Source organism: Crotalus tigris, unplaced genomic scaffold, assembly GCF_016545835.1.
Source record: "Crotalus tigris isolate CLP2741 ecotype Arizona unplaced genomic scaffold, ASM1654583v1 scf7180000020815.588926, whole genome shotgun sequence".
In the NCBI taxonomy this organism is placed as follows: domain Eukaryota; kingdom Metazoa; phylum Chordata; class Lepidosauria; order Squamata; family Viperidae; genus Crotalus; species Crotalus tigris.
The window spans coordinates 36,975-52,239 of record NW_024098197.1 but is presented as its reverse complement, the minus strand read 5'-3'; the positions used below and the strand labels follow the sequence as shown (position 1 = coordinate 52,239).

Here is a 15,265-nt window from a genome sequence, read left to right as displayed (position 1 = left end):
GGGAGAGATTTAAACTTGGTCTTTTCAGAGCAGAGAATGGTTTATCTGCTTTGTTGCCTATTATTTCCTCCAGGGTAACAATTTCTACAGGGGCATGGATAATTGGAAGAAAACATATGGAAGAAAAGACTCAGCGTCTGAATAGTGATTCTCAGCAGCCGGGCTCTCCCTTGGGTTATTAATTGGCCCTCAGGGGGACTTGTTGTTCTCTTTAGACCAAGGAACATTTCTTTCCAGCTTTCACTACCACTGGTGCAGTTATCCTGACAAAGGCAACAAAGCAGGAATGGGTCGCAGCCAAGAGGGAAGAAAGAAAGTAGGGAGTTGGTTATAAAAGACTCTTGACCAATATCAAGAATCAAATCCATAGCTGGTTTTCAGAAGGAAATGAGTGTGGAAGTTTCACACCCACTTCATCCAGTTGTGAGGCCAATTCCAGTGATCCAATATGGCTTTCAAGCGTACCAAGAAACAACCTTCAAATTCTTCAGTAAAAGTTAATTTTAAAAATTAGGTCATTTAATTTATCTCAACAACAACAAAAAGAAACAACTCTACAAACTGTTTACATGAGTCTATCCATAGAGAACTGAGTAATGATTTTCCACACAGCAGCTTCACTAAATCAGGATATCAGCCATCAGCTTGATTTAAGGCAATTCAAATGTTAATTTGGGAGCAGAGAAAGCCCCATTTTGCATTATGATCAAAAAAGCCCAGCAACATGGGGAGGTACACAATATCAAAATTCAGTAGCACCGATGATGTATATCTAGTACAGCCAGTAGAAGCACTGGCTATAAGTAGACTGCAGGATAGCAAGTTATGGTATTTAATGCAAAGAAAGGCCTGAACATTTAGGAAGGCATCAAATATCAGGAATTAAAATGCAATGCAAGACACGCAATTGGTCCTCGAAGGCCAGAGATCAAGAAGCAGTCCATAAAGGAAAGGCTAGGAAGAAAAAAACGGAGAAGAAACTAAGGATTTTGTTTGACTTCCACATGGAAGTCAAGTCCTCCACAGCCAACTGAGGGATGATGATGTTATGCTGAGGGATGATGATGTTAACCCACTTAACAAAATAAGAGTTGGAAGAGACTTTGGAGGTCTTCTAGTCCAACCCTCTGCTCAAGAAGGAGACCCTATACTATTGCAGACAAATGGTTGTCCAATCTCTTCTTAAAAACCTCCAGTGATGGAGCATTCACAAGTTCTGGAGGCAAGCCATTCTACTGGTTCATTGTTCTCACTGTCAGGAAATTTCTCCTTATTTCCAGGTTGCTTCTCTCCTTGATTCATTTCCATCCATTGCTTCTTGTTCTGCCTTCAGGTGCTTTGGAGGATATGACATACTGAAACACAAACCAGCTAACCCAGGGGTCTTCAAACTTGGCCCTTTTGTGACTTGTGGACTTCAACTCCCAGAATTCCTCAGCCAGACATGCTAGCTGAGGAATTCTGGGAGTTGAAGTCCACAAGTCATAAAAGGGCCAAGTAGGAAGACCCCTGAGCTAACCCTTAGCTCTGGTTCTGGTGTTGGGCAACTCCAGAAAACCAAGTAAGCCATATTGATATTGACTTGGTCAACAATGACCAGATGCTAGAAACTGGTCTTATAAGGTCTATGCTTGGAGCTTCAAGGAATAGATCTAGCACAGTGGTTCTCAACCTGTGGGTCGGGACCCCATTTGGGGTTGAATGACCATTTCACGGGGGTCGCCAAACAACGCAGTCCGCCATTTTTTTCCCCCTTTTCCTTAGCTGTGCTACTCCCTTTTATTCTATTGGCTTTTGAAAGCCAATAGAATAGACTCTCTTGAATAGAGTCTAATTCTATTGGCTTTCAAAAGCCAATAGGAATTGTCCAGGCTGTCTCTGCCCTGCTGAGCCCGCCAAAAGTCCCATTCTGCAAACGGTGCTGCACCAGTTGAGTAGTCCTCGACTTACGACCGGTTGAGTAGTCCTTGACTTACGACCGGTCGGGGGTTGAGGCATTAAAAAGGTTGAGAACCACTGATCTAGCAAGTCTAGCTCAATCCTTGTCATCTACTCCTGTGCCTGAGGATACTAGAGAAAGAATTCAAGTAAGAATTTAATGCCTCCTGGCTCATCCTCATGGTTGGATCCGGAAGTTAATGTCTGAGTGGTGATCCCAACCATCTGGCTTCCATATTTCCACCGGCACCCCCACCCCCAGGAAATAACAGCTTTTGGTTAATATGCAGTAAGGAAGTTAAACAAATAAAACAATTTGTGAGTGCTAAAAGCAGAAGAGAAGAGGATTTCTGTGGCAGTAGGAAAATGTCAGTCCAAATTTAAGATATATCGGGATGGAATAGAAGAATTTGTCTTTTCCACTAATGAAAAGAAAAACTTCAAGACTGGGAGGCAAAGCATATTTTGCTGAACTGGCTGGAAATAAAGTCATATGCTCTATTTTCACTCTTTATTTTTTTTCCCCCTCCCTTTAACCTCTTTTGTACCAACGCTGCAGTTTGAGCTTATAATAAATCAGAATCTACATTAGGTTTCATACTCAAATTGCGCTTTCTTTCTCTTTGCTTCTTCCCCTCTTATCTCCAGTCTTTTGTTAGGAGATTGAAGAGGAGAACTCCTACATCAGAGGTGGCGAACCTATGGCACGGGTGCCAGATGCGGCACTCAGAGCCCTCTCTGTGGGCATGCACGCCATCGCCCCAGTCCTAGGCCTTCAGTTGGGTTTTATAAAACCTTCTCGCTTTAGGCCTCCGCCACCATGTGCAAAAAAAAAAAAAAAAGGTTCAATCAGTCAATTTCAACTCCTTGCGGGAAAAAAAAGATCTTGCAAATTTGGAATTGATTGATTGAACTTTTTAGTCCCACCTGGTCTGCCATTACCACGGCAGCCACGCCCACCCAGTTGGCCACACCCACCCAATAGGCCACACCTACCCAGCACTTGACGATGCAAAAGTAGGTTTTGGGTTGCAGTTTGAGCACTCGGTCTCTAAAAGGTTCGCCATCACTGTCCTACACACTTACCCGCCATTCCAAAGAGGCAACGAAAAAGCTAAGAAGGAAACAAACAACAACAACAACAAAACAGAATACAGGTAGTCCTCAACTTACAACAGTTTGTTTAGTGACCAGTAATGTGTCGCAGCCTGAGGGTTGGGGACCCCTGCCTTAAGAGAAGCCTTTCCTGTACTTAATACCATATGAAATTGTGCTATATTGTGGGGGCCTTGTTGTGTTTACTGTTAGCTTGTTTGTCTGAGTTGGTAATTTCTTGATTGGGATATTGCTCATTGCTTGTTTGTTGGTCTAGGACAGTGATGGCGAATCTTTTAAGAGACCGAGTGCCCAAACTGCAACCCAAAACCCACTTATGTATCATCGGGTGCCAGTGGGCATGGCCCATTGGGTGGGTGTGGCCCATTGGGTGGGTGTGGCTGTGGTAGCAGCAGATTGCGTGAGACTAAAAAGTTCAATTAATCAATTCCAACTTTGTGAGATTTTTTTTCCCACGTGAAGACGAAATTGATTGATTGATTGAGCCTTTTTTTTTTTTTTTTGCACACGGCGGCGGAGGCCTAAAGCGAAAAGGTTTTATAAAACCCAGCTGAAGGTCTAGGACTGGGGCGATGGCACACGTGCCCACAGAGAGGGCTCTGCGTGCCACCTGTGGCATGCGTGCCATAGGTTCGCCACCATGGAGTTAGGGTTAGGGTTACATCATCATGAACGCAGAGAGCAAAATGGACATTGCCAACAAATTTGGAGTGCTTGGGTATGGTTAGAAGGCAATGACTTTTCTAGCCTGCCCTATCTATCTTTCATGGTAAAATACATGGGAAAATCCCACTAGAGTAAAATTCAACTTAGGGTTAGGGTTAGATCATCATGAATTCATAGAGCAAAATGGACATCGCTAACAAACTGGAATACTTGGATATGGTTAGGAGGGTACTTACTTTTCTAGGCTGCCCTATCTATGTTTCTTGGTAAAATACATTGGAAAATCCCATTGGAGGAATATTCCATTTAGGGTTAGGGTTACGTCACCATGAAGTTGGAGAGCAAAATGGACATCGCCAAGAAATTTGGGTATGGTTGGGAGGACACTGACTTTTCTAGCCTGCCCTATCTATGTTTCCTGGTAAAATACATGGGAAAATTGCATTGGAGGAAAATTCCACTTCTAGGACAGGGGTCTTCAAACTTGGCCCTTTTATGACTTGTGGACTTCAACTCCCAGGCACACTGGCTGAGGAATTCTGGGAGTTGAAGTTCACCAGTCAAGTCATGAAAGGGCCAAGTTTGAAGACCCCTGCTCTAGGATTAATCTTAATGTTTATCCAGATTACTGGCAAGGAGGTGTTTTGATCTTTTTCTTTGCTTTTGGGCTTTTGGATCATCTCTTTTGAATAGTATGTAGATATTGTTTATCTCTCTGTGCCTGTTGATGTCTGACATTCCCACCAACACTGACAGTAGAAGCCACGTGAATATAAACAGAGAGCAAACTTCCCACCCTTCCAGCACTGATGATGTTGCCTAGTTGGGTAATGAAACATCTGCAAGAAAACCACCAAGTTCAGAGAGTACCACAGGTCAACCCTGAGCTATAAATATTCTCTTCTTTTGGTGCACAATTTTTCTCTGTTTATGAAACGTTGGATTGCCTTCCATTAATTCAAACCATAATTACAGCTGGGCTGCAAACAGGACTTGCATTCAGATCTCCTTCTCCAGGATTGGAGAGAACATACCAAGACAACAGATGTTACCCTCTTCTAGTCTTTTCTGGGCCAGAATCCTCATGTGTTTCAGGGTGCCAGGTTGTGAAAGGCTACCCCTTATTCAACCCATCAGTGAATCTTTACTTACCTGTCATCACGCAGTTGGGGGCTCAGAAACCGGGAAGGGTCATCATCGTGACTGCTATGTTGGCTGCTGTAGAAACAAGCAAAATATGAGGCACAAACGGAACGACTCTTAAATGAATAGTAAAGCCATTTGGTTGCACATACAAATGAAAGCTTTTACAAATGGCATGTCCTTCTTCTCTATTTTTTCCCCCTAGCTTTCATTATAACAGACCATAAGGAAGAGATTTCCTGAAATCTTACCCGAATTTGTTCTTCTTTCTACAATACTAATTCTTGATCAGGGGTGTCCAACCTAGATAACTTTAAGACTTGTGGACTTCGACTCCCAGAATTCTGGGAATTGAAGTCCACAAGTCTTAAAGTTGCCAAGCCTGGATTCCTCTGTTTCAGATGAAACAACAGACTTTCTATGCCTTGATTCATCACAGATGTCTTGTTTTCCAAATAAAATATTTTTTCACAATACGTTCCTCAGTTTTTACTAGGACCCCAAATACATAACGCCCCTTCTCTCTGTCCCATTTTTTAAATACCAAGACTTCTTTTTAACTACACCCAGAGTCATTTGAGAGTAAGGCAGCCTTCCAAATCTAATAAAACGGGTATAAATAAATAAACACAACACCACTAAAGCAAGGAAATGATGGGAAACAGGTCTATAAAAAAAATCAGAAACTATCCTTCAAGCCACACTGCAATATCTTTCTAGGGCTTAAAATATCACCAAAGTAAAATACTCCAGATTGAATTTCTATTCCGAATGGAAGCTGCAGTCCTAGAGAGAGTGTCTGATTTCTCGCATAATCCTGAGGATTAGCCTTCACCTCTTACCAGAATGATAGCACAAGCTGGCATCAAAATCATCTTATCAATCAATAAATAACCCCCCCCCCCGTTGATGGGTGCTTCCAGTCTCCCCAATTTAGCCTTTCATAATGTTGTTGTTGTTTTTTATCAGCATCAAAATCAGACAACTCAAGAATTCACATCTGCATTTTCTCCACTGCAGGGATAAAGAAGGTTGGAGAAGGGGAAGGGTGGGAGGAGAGATTCTAGCGATTGTCACTACAATTCCCAGGAGCTCAACTCAGCTTGGCTGGAGGAATGCTGGGAGCTGTAGTTCAACAACATCTGAAAGGCCAAATTTCCCTGCTCCAGATCTAGGTCAAGCCATCCTTCCCTCAGCGCGCTTTGATTTCTCTGACTTCAAAACAACAACAACGATAGATCAGTAGTGCTGATAAACAGATTTGTGATGTCCTACTTAAACAATAGTCTAAACCAGGGGAAGGCAACCTTAGCTCTTCTATGACTCATGGACTTCAACTCCCAGAATTCCTGAGCCAGGCATGCTGGCTCAGGAATTCTGGGAGTTGAAGTCTATGAGTCATAAAAGAGCCAAGGTTGCCTACCCCTGGTCTAAACACTCATTTATCACGTATTGCGAATTTCTTACTACCGAACCACAAGCGTTTCTAAAAAGTATATAACTGTCAGTCCGTTATGCTGTATCTAACTCCAGCTTTTTTGGCTTTTTTTTTTTTAACCTTTCCTGGACTCCCCAAAGCCCAGGGGGAAAACACAATGAAACTTATATTATTGATGCTCTGAAGTCTTGATGGAGAACCTGAGGAATGAATTGCAATGCCAACCCCCTGGCCGAATGAAAACTGAGCCGGATAGAAAATCCGGTGGAAAATTGCTTCTTCTGTCCACGAGATGTCAGAGTTTCCTTTTTGCAGCTGCAAATATACCCAATGGCTCTAAAAGAGGACATATGAGGCCAATGGTTTGCTATCTGAAGCTCCCTGCTGTCATTATCGCACAATTAGCGGGGACTCTGTGGCTCTGGAATCCGCGCTTGTGGGTTGTTTTCGATGGGTTGGCCAATGCTTTTTATAGAGATCTCTTGGGATGGGAAAGAAACTGCTCTGATTTGGGATTCTCATCTTTCAAGCCAGAGAGGCTTGCTCCTGTTTTATCCCTTGTTTAGAGAGTTAATTCTCTCTCTCTCACACACACACACACACACACACACCTTCAATAAAAGGACTTTTCAGCCAGTACATCACTGGAGGAAGTCCGATGCATTTCAATAATGAATTTAGGCAGCTGGAGAAATTTGGAAACAGGATCTTCTATCAACAACTTCACATTTTTTGCCAGGAATTCATAGAGCTTCTGGCTGTGGTGTTGTCTATTTTCACGTCCAGCTTCCAGAGAGCAGCAATGAAGAGAGTGAAATTCTGATATTCCTCTTCAGGATCCACTTACCATCATAGACAAGAAGCTGGTCTCCAGTAAAGGTGGTTTGTTGTTTTTTTTAGCCTTCTGCAAATAAAGTGGATGTGATCTTGGACCCACTTTCACACACTTTGGCCTTGCCTACCTTCAAAAAGCAAAGGTTGCTTTAGGAAAGCATCGTAGAGTGGGAAGCACATGCTCGCAAGAATTGTTTTTTGTTGGAATATGCTCCGCAGTGCATAAAAAAGCAGGTTTTTTTTTTAAAAAAAAATAACTGCTTATTCTTGATCTGCTTCCGTGTTTCCAGTTCACTGCCTCAATCAATTATCCTGTTCAGATTTCTTGTCCCATTTCACCTTCCGGATAAAAATAGTGGAGAAAAGCGCTAACTTTCAACAAGAGGCTGCTGCAATCTTTTCATGCATCGCTTTTTTTTTTTTTCTCCTTTTCAGATGCAAAATTTCTTCCACTGGCTTCAGACAAAGAGAGGTAAAAATATTGGGGCACCTGATCTTCCTATTTGTACACACAGGTGGCTCTTGGCTTACAACAGTTCAGTTAGTGATTGAGCCCAGTTTTTCTGTTGCTAAGAGAGACAGTTGTTAAATTGAATTTTGCCCCATTTTACGACCATTTTTCTCACCACTGTAATTAAGTGAATGGCTGCCACTGTTAAGTTTGTAACACGGTTGTTCAACAAATCTAGCTTCCCCATGGACTTTGCTTGACAGAAGATCCCAAAAAGAGACCCCATGATCCCGGGACACTGCCACCATCATAAATAGGAAACCAGTTGCCAAGCATCTGAATTTTGATCACATGACTATGAGGATGCTGCATTGGTTATAAGTGTGAAAAACAGTCGTAAGCAGTGGTGGGATTCAGCCAGTTCGCACCGGTTCAGCAGAACCGGTTGCTACATTTTGTTGAGTTTGGAGAACCCGCTGAATGCACGCTGCTCATGGAAGTCCATTCTAGGTCTCAGAGGCCTGGGGGATGCCACTTCCAGCAGTCCATTCTAGGCCTCAGAAGCCCAGGCCTGCATCCACACAGAGAACCGGTTGTTCAGGTATTTGAATCCCACCACTAGTCATAAGTCACTTTTTTTCAGGGCTGTTGTAACTTCAAATGGTCGCTCAATTTACTCTTGCAAATCCAGGAGTATCTGTGCGTTAACTATATTATATATTTTACACTTAGCCCAAGATAATTCCTCTGCACTCAACGCTGTCCAGGCAAACCAAAGATTGAACATCCATGTTTCAGACCAATGTTTTTCAACCTCGGCCATTTTAAGATGTATGGACTTCAACTTCCAGAATTCCCCACCCTGCATGGCTTTAAAGTTTAAACCAGACGTGTCAAACTCACGTCACATGACGTCGCGCGATGTATCGGGACTGTTTTGCCATTGCCGACAATGGGGTGGATGCGGCTTCCGCATGACACATTCGGCCCGTGGGCCAGCAGTTTGACACCCTTGGGTTAAACCATTCCATGTTTCCTGCCTCTTGGCTTCCACTGGTCTGATACTACAAGCACGCAAGAACTGTTTCACCCAACTGACGGTGACATTACGCAGAGAAAAATCTGCAGTCTTCTCTTCTGCATCTCAAAACAGACCCACAAAGGATTCTTACCTCATTGATCAAATCTCAGCAGATTCAACGTCACGCAAGAACGTAGAATCCGACGCAGGCCTAGCAGAGGCTGAATCCTTCCCCAATAATCTGTGATTTCTCCTCTAAGTCAATCTCAGCTTAGTGGCTGAGGTTTACACATTCTGCTCCCTGACTCGCCAACTCAATCGTAGCTGGTGTTCTGAACACGACTGTAAGGAACTGCAGTTGCAGAAATGCAACAGTAAAAATTAACCAACTCAATTTAACGATTAAACCTTGCTTGGTCAGTCTTGGCTTCCTCTTGGATTGATGATGAACAGGCACAATTCAAAAGTCATTCAGGTTCAAAGATCATTCAGGTGGCTGGACAAAATACTACTGAATAGGGATGGAGGCTGACCTGTTCTTCCCCCTCCCCTCTGTGGGATTACCTTTCTGGAAGTCATGTTAAGATATTTAAAGCTTTACCCTAAAGCCTTCCTTATCATAAAGAGGTGATGACCTTTGCCTTGTCTCTCAGTTCAAACAACCCAGGCTCCCAGATCATTGTTGATCTGCAGGGATTTTCTTCAGCACCACCTCTTACTCAAGAAAACTAATAGCAATAGAACTTAGACTTATATACCGCTTCACAGTGTTTTATAGCCCTCTCTAAGCAGATTACAGAGTCAGCCTATTGCCCCCAACAATCTAGGTCCTCATTTTACCAACCTCAGAAGGATGGAAGGCTGAGTCAACCTTGATCTGGTGAGACTCGAACTGCCAAACAGCTGGCACCCGGCAGTCAGCAGAAGTAGCCTGCAATACTGCATTCTAACCACTGCGCCACCACGGCTCTTAATGTCCCAGTATTCACCTGATAGAAACAAAATTGCAATAGCAAGTTTTGGCGTAACAATGTCTTGTCTGACCTAGGCATGGTGGTGTAGTGTAACTGATACATTATCCCCTACAAGCCAAACAGATGAACCCATTCTGTAGGAGAGGACAGGCAGAGCCTGGAGGTGGCATCAAGAGAGGAATCAGCCTGGAATCCTTAGGTTTCCACAAGTGATCTAAGTCCAGCTTGTCTTAAATTTCGTTAATTCTTATCCAGCACCAATTTAGTGCTGGCTGTTAGTTGACTAGATTCTTTTGCATAAGCATGAGCTTATACAACGTAACTGGAACTTAATGTGTGGTCCTGATTCGTCGCACCTGACACATTCGTCCCACTAAGCCAAACCCACACAAATTAAGCCAAGGGTGATCTTGGAATACTATGGCTGAAATAATATCCTTTTTCCGTATGCTACAATTACTATTACTATATTTGAAAAAGCAGAAGTTCATGAAATACAAGCTCCTGCTTTTCCCCTCCCCATCCATAAAAAAAAAAAAGAACCATTATCCTTATGGCCGTGTCAACTCTCATCATGATGCTTTTTTGGAAATGTGGTTCCTGAAACGTGATGAGAATGAGAAAACTGTAAAGTGCCCCTTGTCTAGCTTGAAAGATGTTTTAGCCCGTAAGATTTTATTGGTAGTAGAAAGCTCTGAAAGACCAATTCTTTTCAACCACAATCATTCCTGATTTTTGCATATTTTAAGAATACATGACTTTCTGGTAGAATCATTTCTCCCTACTGGAATATACATAAAGACACTTATATATTATTTATTTTCTCTGCATTCTAGTTCTACCTTCCGGAGGGTATAGCAGTAGAGAGCCAAGAAAACAACAGAGGGGGGAGATAATTAGCCCCACCAAGCACCAGAAAGAGCCGGTTTTGTACTGGCAATTCAATTACAGATGCATGAAATGTTATCCACATGAGATGAGAAATTATGCTCATATTCTACAGAAGCCTTTTGAGACTGCAAATATGTGTATAATGCTATTGTGTGGATTTGCTATAAGATTATTTTTTTTCCTTGGGCCCAGCTGACTAGATGCCATGTGGATAAAAGAACCAAATGGGTGCTTCATATTAAAGATTCCTAATAGACTACTGGAGAAAATGTGTTTCTCTTTGTTAGACCAGGGGTAGGCAACCTTGGCTCTTTTATGACTTGTGGACTTCAACTCCCAGAATTCCTGAGCCAGCCTGGCTCAGCTTGGAAACCTCTCCCTTTCCCCTCAGCATGGCTGGTTCAGGATTCTGGGAGTTGACGTCCGTGAGTCATAAAAGAGCCAAGGTTGCCTACCCCTCTGTTAGACCATTAAAAAAACAGTTAATATTAGTCTTTCAGATTGATGCAGCCAGAGCCAAATACACAAAATACACCTCGTATGTGACACACTCACATTCCCACTTGAGGTTTTTTTTTCAGTTTCAGGTTACAAAAACAGGTTTATGATGGAGCTGGTAAGTTGCAACCCAGAGAGAACTGATATTCCGTATTTCTTCGGGGGAGTAATCAATCAATAATAATCAAAGAGAGAAGCAACCTAGAAGTAAGGAGAAATTTCCTGACAGTCAGAACAATTAACCAGTGGAACAAACTGCCTCCAGAAGTTGTGGTGCTCCATCCCTGGAGGTTTTTGAGGAGAGATTGGACAACCACTTGTCTGAAATGGTCTAGGGTCTCCTGCTTGAGCAGGGGGTTGGGCTAGAAGACCTCCAAGATCCCTTTCAACTCTATTATTCTGTTACCCCAGATCAATTAATGAGGGGAATGGCTTCCCTCCAGAAGTTGTGGGTGCTCCATCCCTGGAGGTTTTCAAGAAGAGACTGGACAACCATTTGTCTGAAATGGTATAGGGTCTCTTACTTGAGCAGGGGGCTGGACTAAACCAGGGCTTTTCAACCAGTGGTACGGGTACCACCTGTGGTACATTGGCACATGGCAGGTGGTACGCGACCATCCTAGAAAAGTGGTAGTGGGGGAGGGGAATGAGCTGAACCGGTGGCAGCACCGCACAAGCCTGAGCGAGAGATGGCTGGAGCTGCAGGGCTATCAGGGCTCAGTGGAAGGGCCGGGATCAGTGCCAGGATCCAACTGATCGGCACTTCTTCAGGACTCTCAGGGCTCAGTGGAAGCGCCAGGATCAGCACCAGACTCCAGCTGGAGCTCAGCACTGATCCTGATGCTTCTGCTGAGCCCTGAAGAAGCACCAATCAGCTGGAAAGCAGCACTGATCCTGCCCCTTTTGCTGAGCCCAGAAGAAGCATCGATCAGCTGGAATTTGCAGCATCTCCAGGGTCTTGTGATTTACATTCAGATGCTTGGCAATTGATTCATATTTATGACAGTCACAGTGTCCCAGGGTCATGTGAAGTGACCAAAACCTGCTGCAACCACCCTGCAGACAGGGGAAATAAAAACCAAACATCCCCCACCCCACCCCCACTGCCAATCCTCAACAGAAATGCTCAGAACAATGAAAACCTTGGATAGGAGGAAGAGCACCGCTGGGTGGGCAAGCAGGTGTTTTGCTTGGCTGTGCCTTGGGGGGGGGGGACTTTTTTCAGTCCCATTGTAACTTTGAGCAGTCACTAAGCAAACTGTTGTAAGTCGAGGACTACTTGTACTTTATCACTTTTTCCCTTTTTTTTCTTTTTTTTTTATCATCAAGTTTTTGACACCTTGCTAGGCGACTGGCGGTACTCAGATATTGCCATATCCTAAAAGTGGTACAATGGGTGAAAAGGTTGAAAAGCCCTGGTCTAGAAGACCTCTAAGGAGCCTTCCAACTCTGTTATCCTCTAAACAAAAGGGCTTATCTAAAGGAACATCTTTCTAGGTTATTGGTAGGATGTGATGTGAACAACTCTCACCCAGATGATATCACAATGGCCTTTCTGCCCTCCAAATTAGCTCCCTCTCCCTGTATGACCGTAATAAACCATTCTCTCTCTTTTCCACTGCGAGTTAATTAACAACTGAACACTGAACCCTCCAAATTATTCTGATTGTGAAATTCTGAAAACGTAGCATGCAGACTCCAGCCCTCGGCTTCCTTTCATTAGTAGCTAGTGGGTGGCGATGCTGTCTGAAAATAAGAAACCAAGAGATGTGTTGTATTGTACAAGACTATGGGACAGAACGCTGAAATATTCTCTCGTTCTTTTTTTTTCACTCTCTTGATCTCTTCCCTGAGGTCTTGTCAATTATCCTTATGAGAAGTTGTCTTTTGTTCAGTATCGGTGGCAGGGAAAGAATATGATCCCTCCAAGGTAAATTTAATTTTTTTTTCTTTTTTCTAAGAGGTGCGGAGGAATTATTTTATCTACTGAAAAAATATAGCATCCTGCACTTCCTTTTCCTTCTAGCCTGAAAATAACCCACTGCAAAGGTGTTAAAAATTTTGCAACACACCACAATGGCTTTTGATTGCTGCTCTTGGCAATGCCTCCTTGTAAAGTGGGTGTACTTGTTAACTCCCTTTGAATTAATTAATTTGCCTTGCAAACTCCCAGTGCCTAGGATCACTCTTATCAAACAAGCATTTCTTTCTGAACAGAGAAATTTCAGCTTGCATCAACTAACGTAGGCAATTGATGCTGAGGAATATGTTATCAGTGAAAAAGTTTTAAGACTTGACCCTCCAACTTAGATCACGGCTTCCAACAACTTATATGGTGAATATCTAAGGGAGGAAACACAATCGAAGAGTGAGGAGTAGGCCTAGTCCTCATTTTCTGTGGAGCTAAACAGATCAAGAACAAAATCGTCCCTTCAGCTCTTCCCAGTCCGGGAACTGATATTGTTATAGGCGGTCCTCACCTTATGACCTCAGCTGAACCCAAAATTTTGTTGTAACTTTGAATGGTCACTAAATGAACTGGTGTAAGTCGAGGACTACCTGTATGTGGTCTCCTCCCTTGAGCAGGGTGCTGGACTAGAAGACCTCTGAGGTCCCTGCCAGCCTTGTGATGCTATGTTCTACCTTCTCTAAACCATGGAGATGGCTTATTTGAGCACCTATCATAAGGAGAAATCAGCAGGAGAAATCTTCAGAGGGAAGAATGGACAAAGCTTGTTCCTTGAATCTATCAGAGGTTATAATCTTCATAGTTGCAGAATAATATATTCTTAGCAAAAGGCAAAAAAAGGAAAGAAAGAAAGAGAGAGAGAAAGAGAGAGAGAGAGAGAGAGAGAGAAAGAAAGAAAGAAAGAAAGAAAGAAAGAAAGAAAGAAAGAAAGAAAGAAAGAAAGAAAGAATTAGCCAACTATTTCTTTGAGGACTTAAAACAAAAAGATGTTTTGAAAATGATTGCCTCATCTTTGTTTAATTGCTTATTTTGGGAAGAAAAAAAAGAAAGACTATTCCAATCCCTACAGGTTTCACAATAGTAGAACGTGCCACTAAACACATGAAGCCTTGAAGTGGTTTTTTTTTTTTTACTTTGGCTGAGCATTTTGTATAAATGCAGCCAATAAACCACGGTGAGACAAATTAGAGCTTAGTATAAAGAGAGGATGTAAATGACTGGAAGAATTGGGATTTTAAAAAAAAAATGAAAGAAAATTCAACTTGATTTCTTTTCAACAGTAATTAATTTCTTGTCTCAAGCCTGCATGCCCACAGAGTGCTAAAAGAAACATATTTTATTTTCAGAAGTACAAAAGTAAATAGGGTGTCAGCCAACTACTCTGCCTGCCCTCCCCCAACACACACAAACACAATTCTATACACCTCGATCCAGAGCTGCTGAAGGCCACAAGAATCCATTGCTAGCCAACGAAACCAAGAAATATCATGATAATTGTTCCATTCTGTTTTGCATCAGTGGAACACAGTTTAGACCAGTGTTTCTCAATCTTAGCAACTTTAGGGTACGTGAACTTCAACTCCCAGGATTCTGGCTGGGGAATTCTGCAAGCTGAAGTCCGCACATCTTAAAGCTGAGAAATACTGGTTTAGATATCTCATGCCTTGGAGGTCTAAAACAGCTTTCTCCAAATTTTTGATGTTCTCCTGATCTGCAACTCCCACCAATACGCTACTATTGATATGATTGACTCAAATGTCTTTAATAGATGGCCTTCCAGTCAAACCCATCTAGCTGTGCTTAGAGGGGTTCAACCTATTCTCTACAGCACCTGAAGGCAGGGCAGGAAGCAACGGATGGAAACTAACCAAGGAGAGAAGCAATCTAGAATGAAGGAGAAACTTCCTGACAGTGAGGACAATTAACCAGTGGAACAACTTGCCTTCAGAATGCTTCAACTTCTTTTTTAAGAAGAGATTGGACAACCACTTGTCTGAAATGGTATAGGGCCTCCTCCCTGAGCAGGGGGTTGGACTAGAAGACCTCCAAGGTCCCTTCCAACTGCGTTATTCAGTTATTCTGTTAATCTTCAGTTCTCTTTCAGTTCGTGTCATTCCCCTCTCACTGTAGTGATCCATCTGGCTTAGTATGACCAGGGGTGAATGAGTTCTTTTCTCCATCACATCACCTGAGAAACTAGCAGGCTCAGAAGAATGAACCCAGAGGGAATTTCATGTTAAAAGTCCAACTAGTGTTTTCCAACGCTGCCACAGAAGGAATTTGGAAGGGCCCAAGCGGCAGGCTGATCTTGGTATGCTAATACTCC

The 15,265-nt window shown here is 42.8% G+C and overlaps 1 protein-coding gene across 19 annotated transcripts in view; it reads right to left on the bottom strand.

The window, feature by feature from the left end:
* The window catches only part of GRAMD1B (GRAM domain containing 1B), a 128,190-nt gene that overhangs the window by 93,460 nt on the left and 19,465 nt on the right, over nucleotides 1-15,265 (bottom strand). For 16 of the 19 annotated variants that reach the window (XM_039368507.1, XM_039368494.1, XM_039368496.1 and 13 more), the window contains exon 2: nucleotides 4,873-4,938. In XM_039368507.1, the coding sequence (XP_039224441.1) occupies nucleotides 4,873-4,938 (66 nt within the window). Of the gene's footprint in view, nucleotides 1-4,872; nucleotides 4,942-8,758; nucleotides 9,296-15,265 lie in introns of those variants that run through there. The other 3 variants (XM_039368509.1, XM_039368495.1, XM_039368512.1) reach the window with 3 other exon arrangements.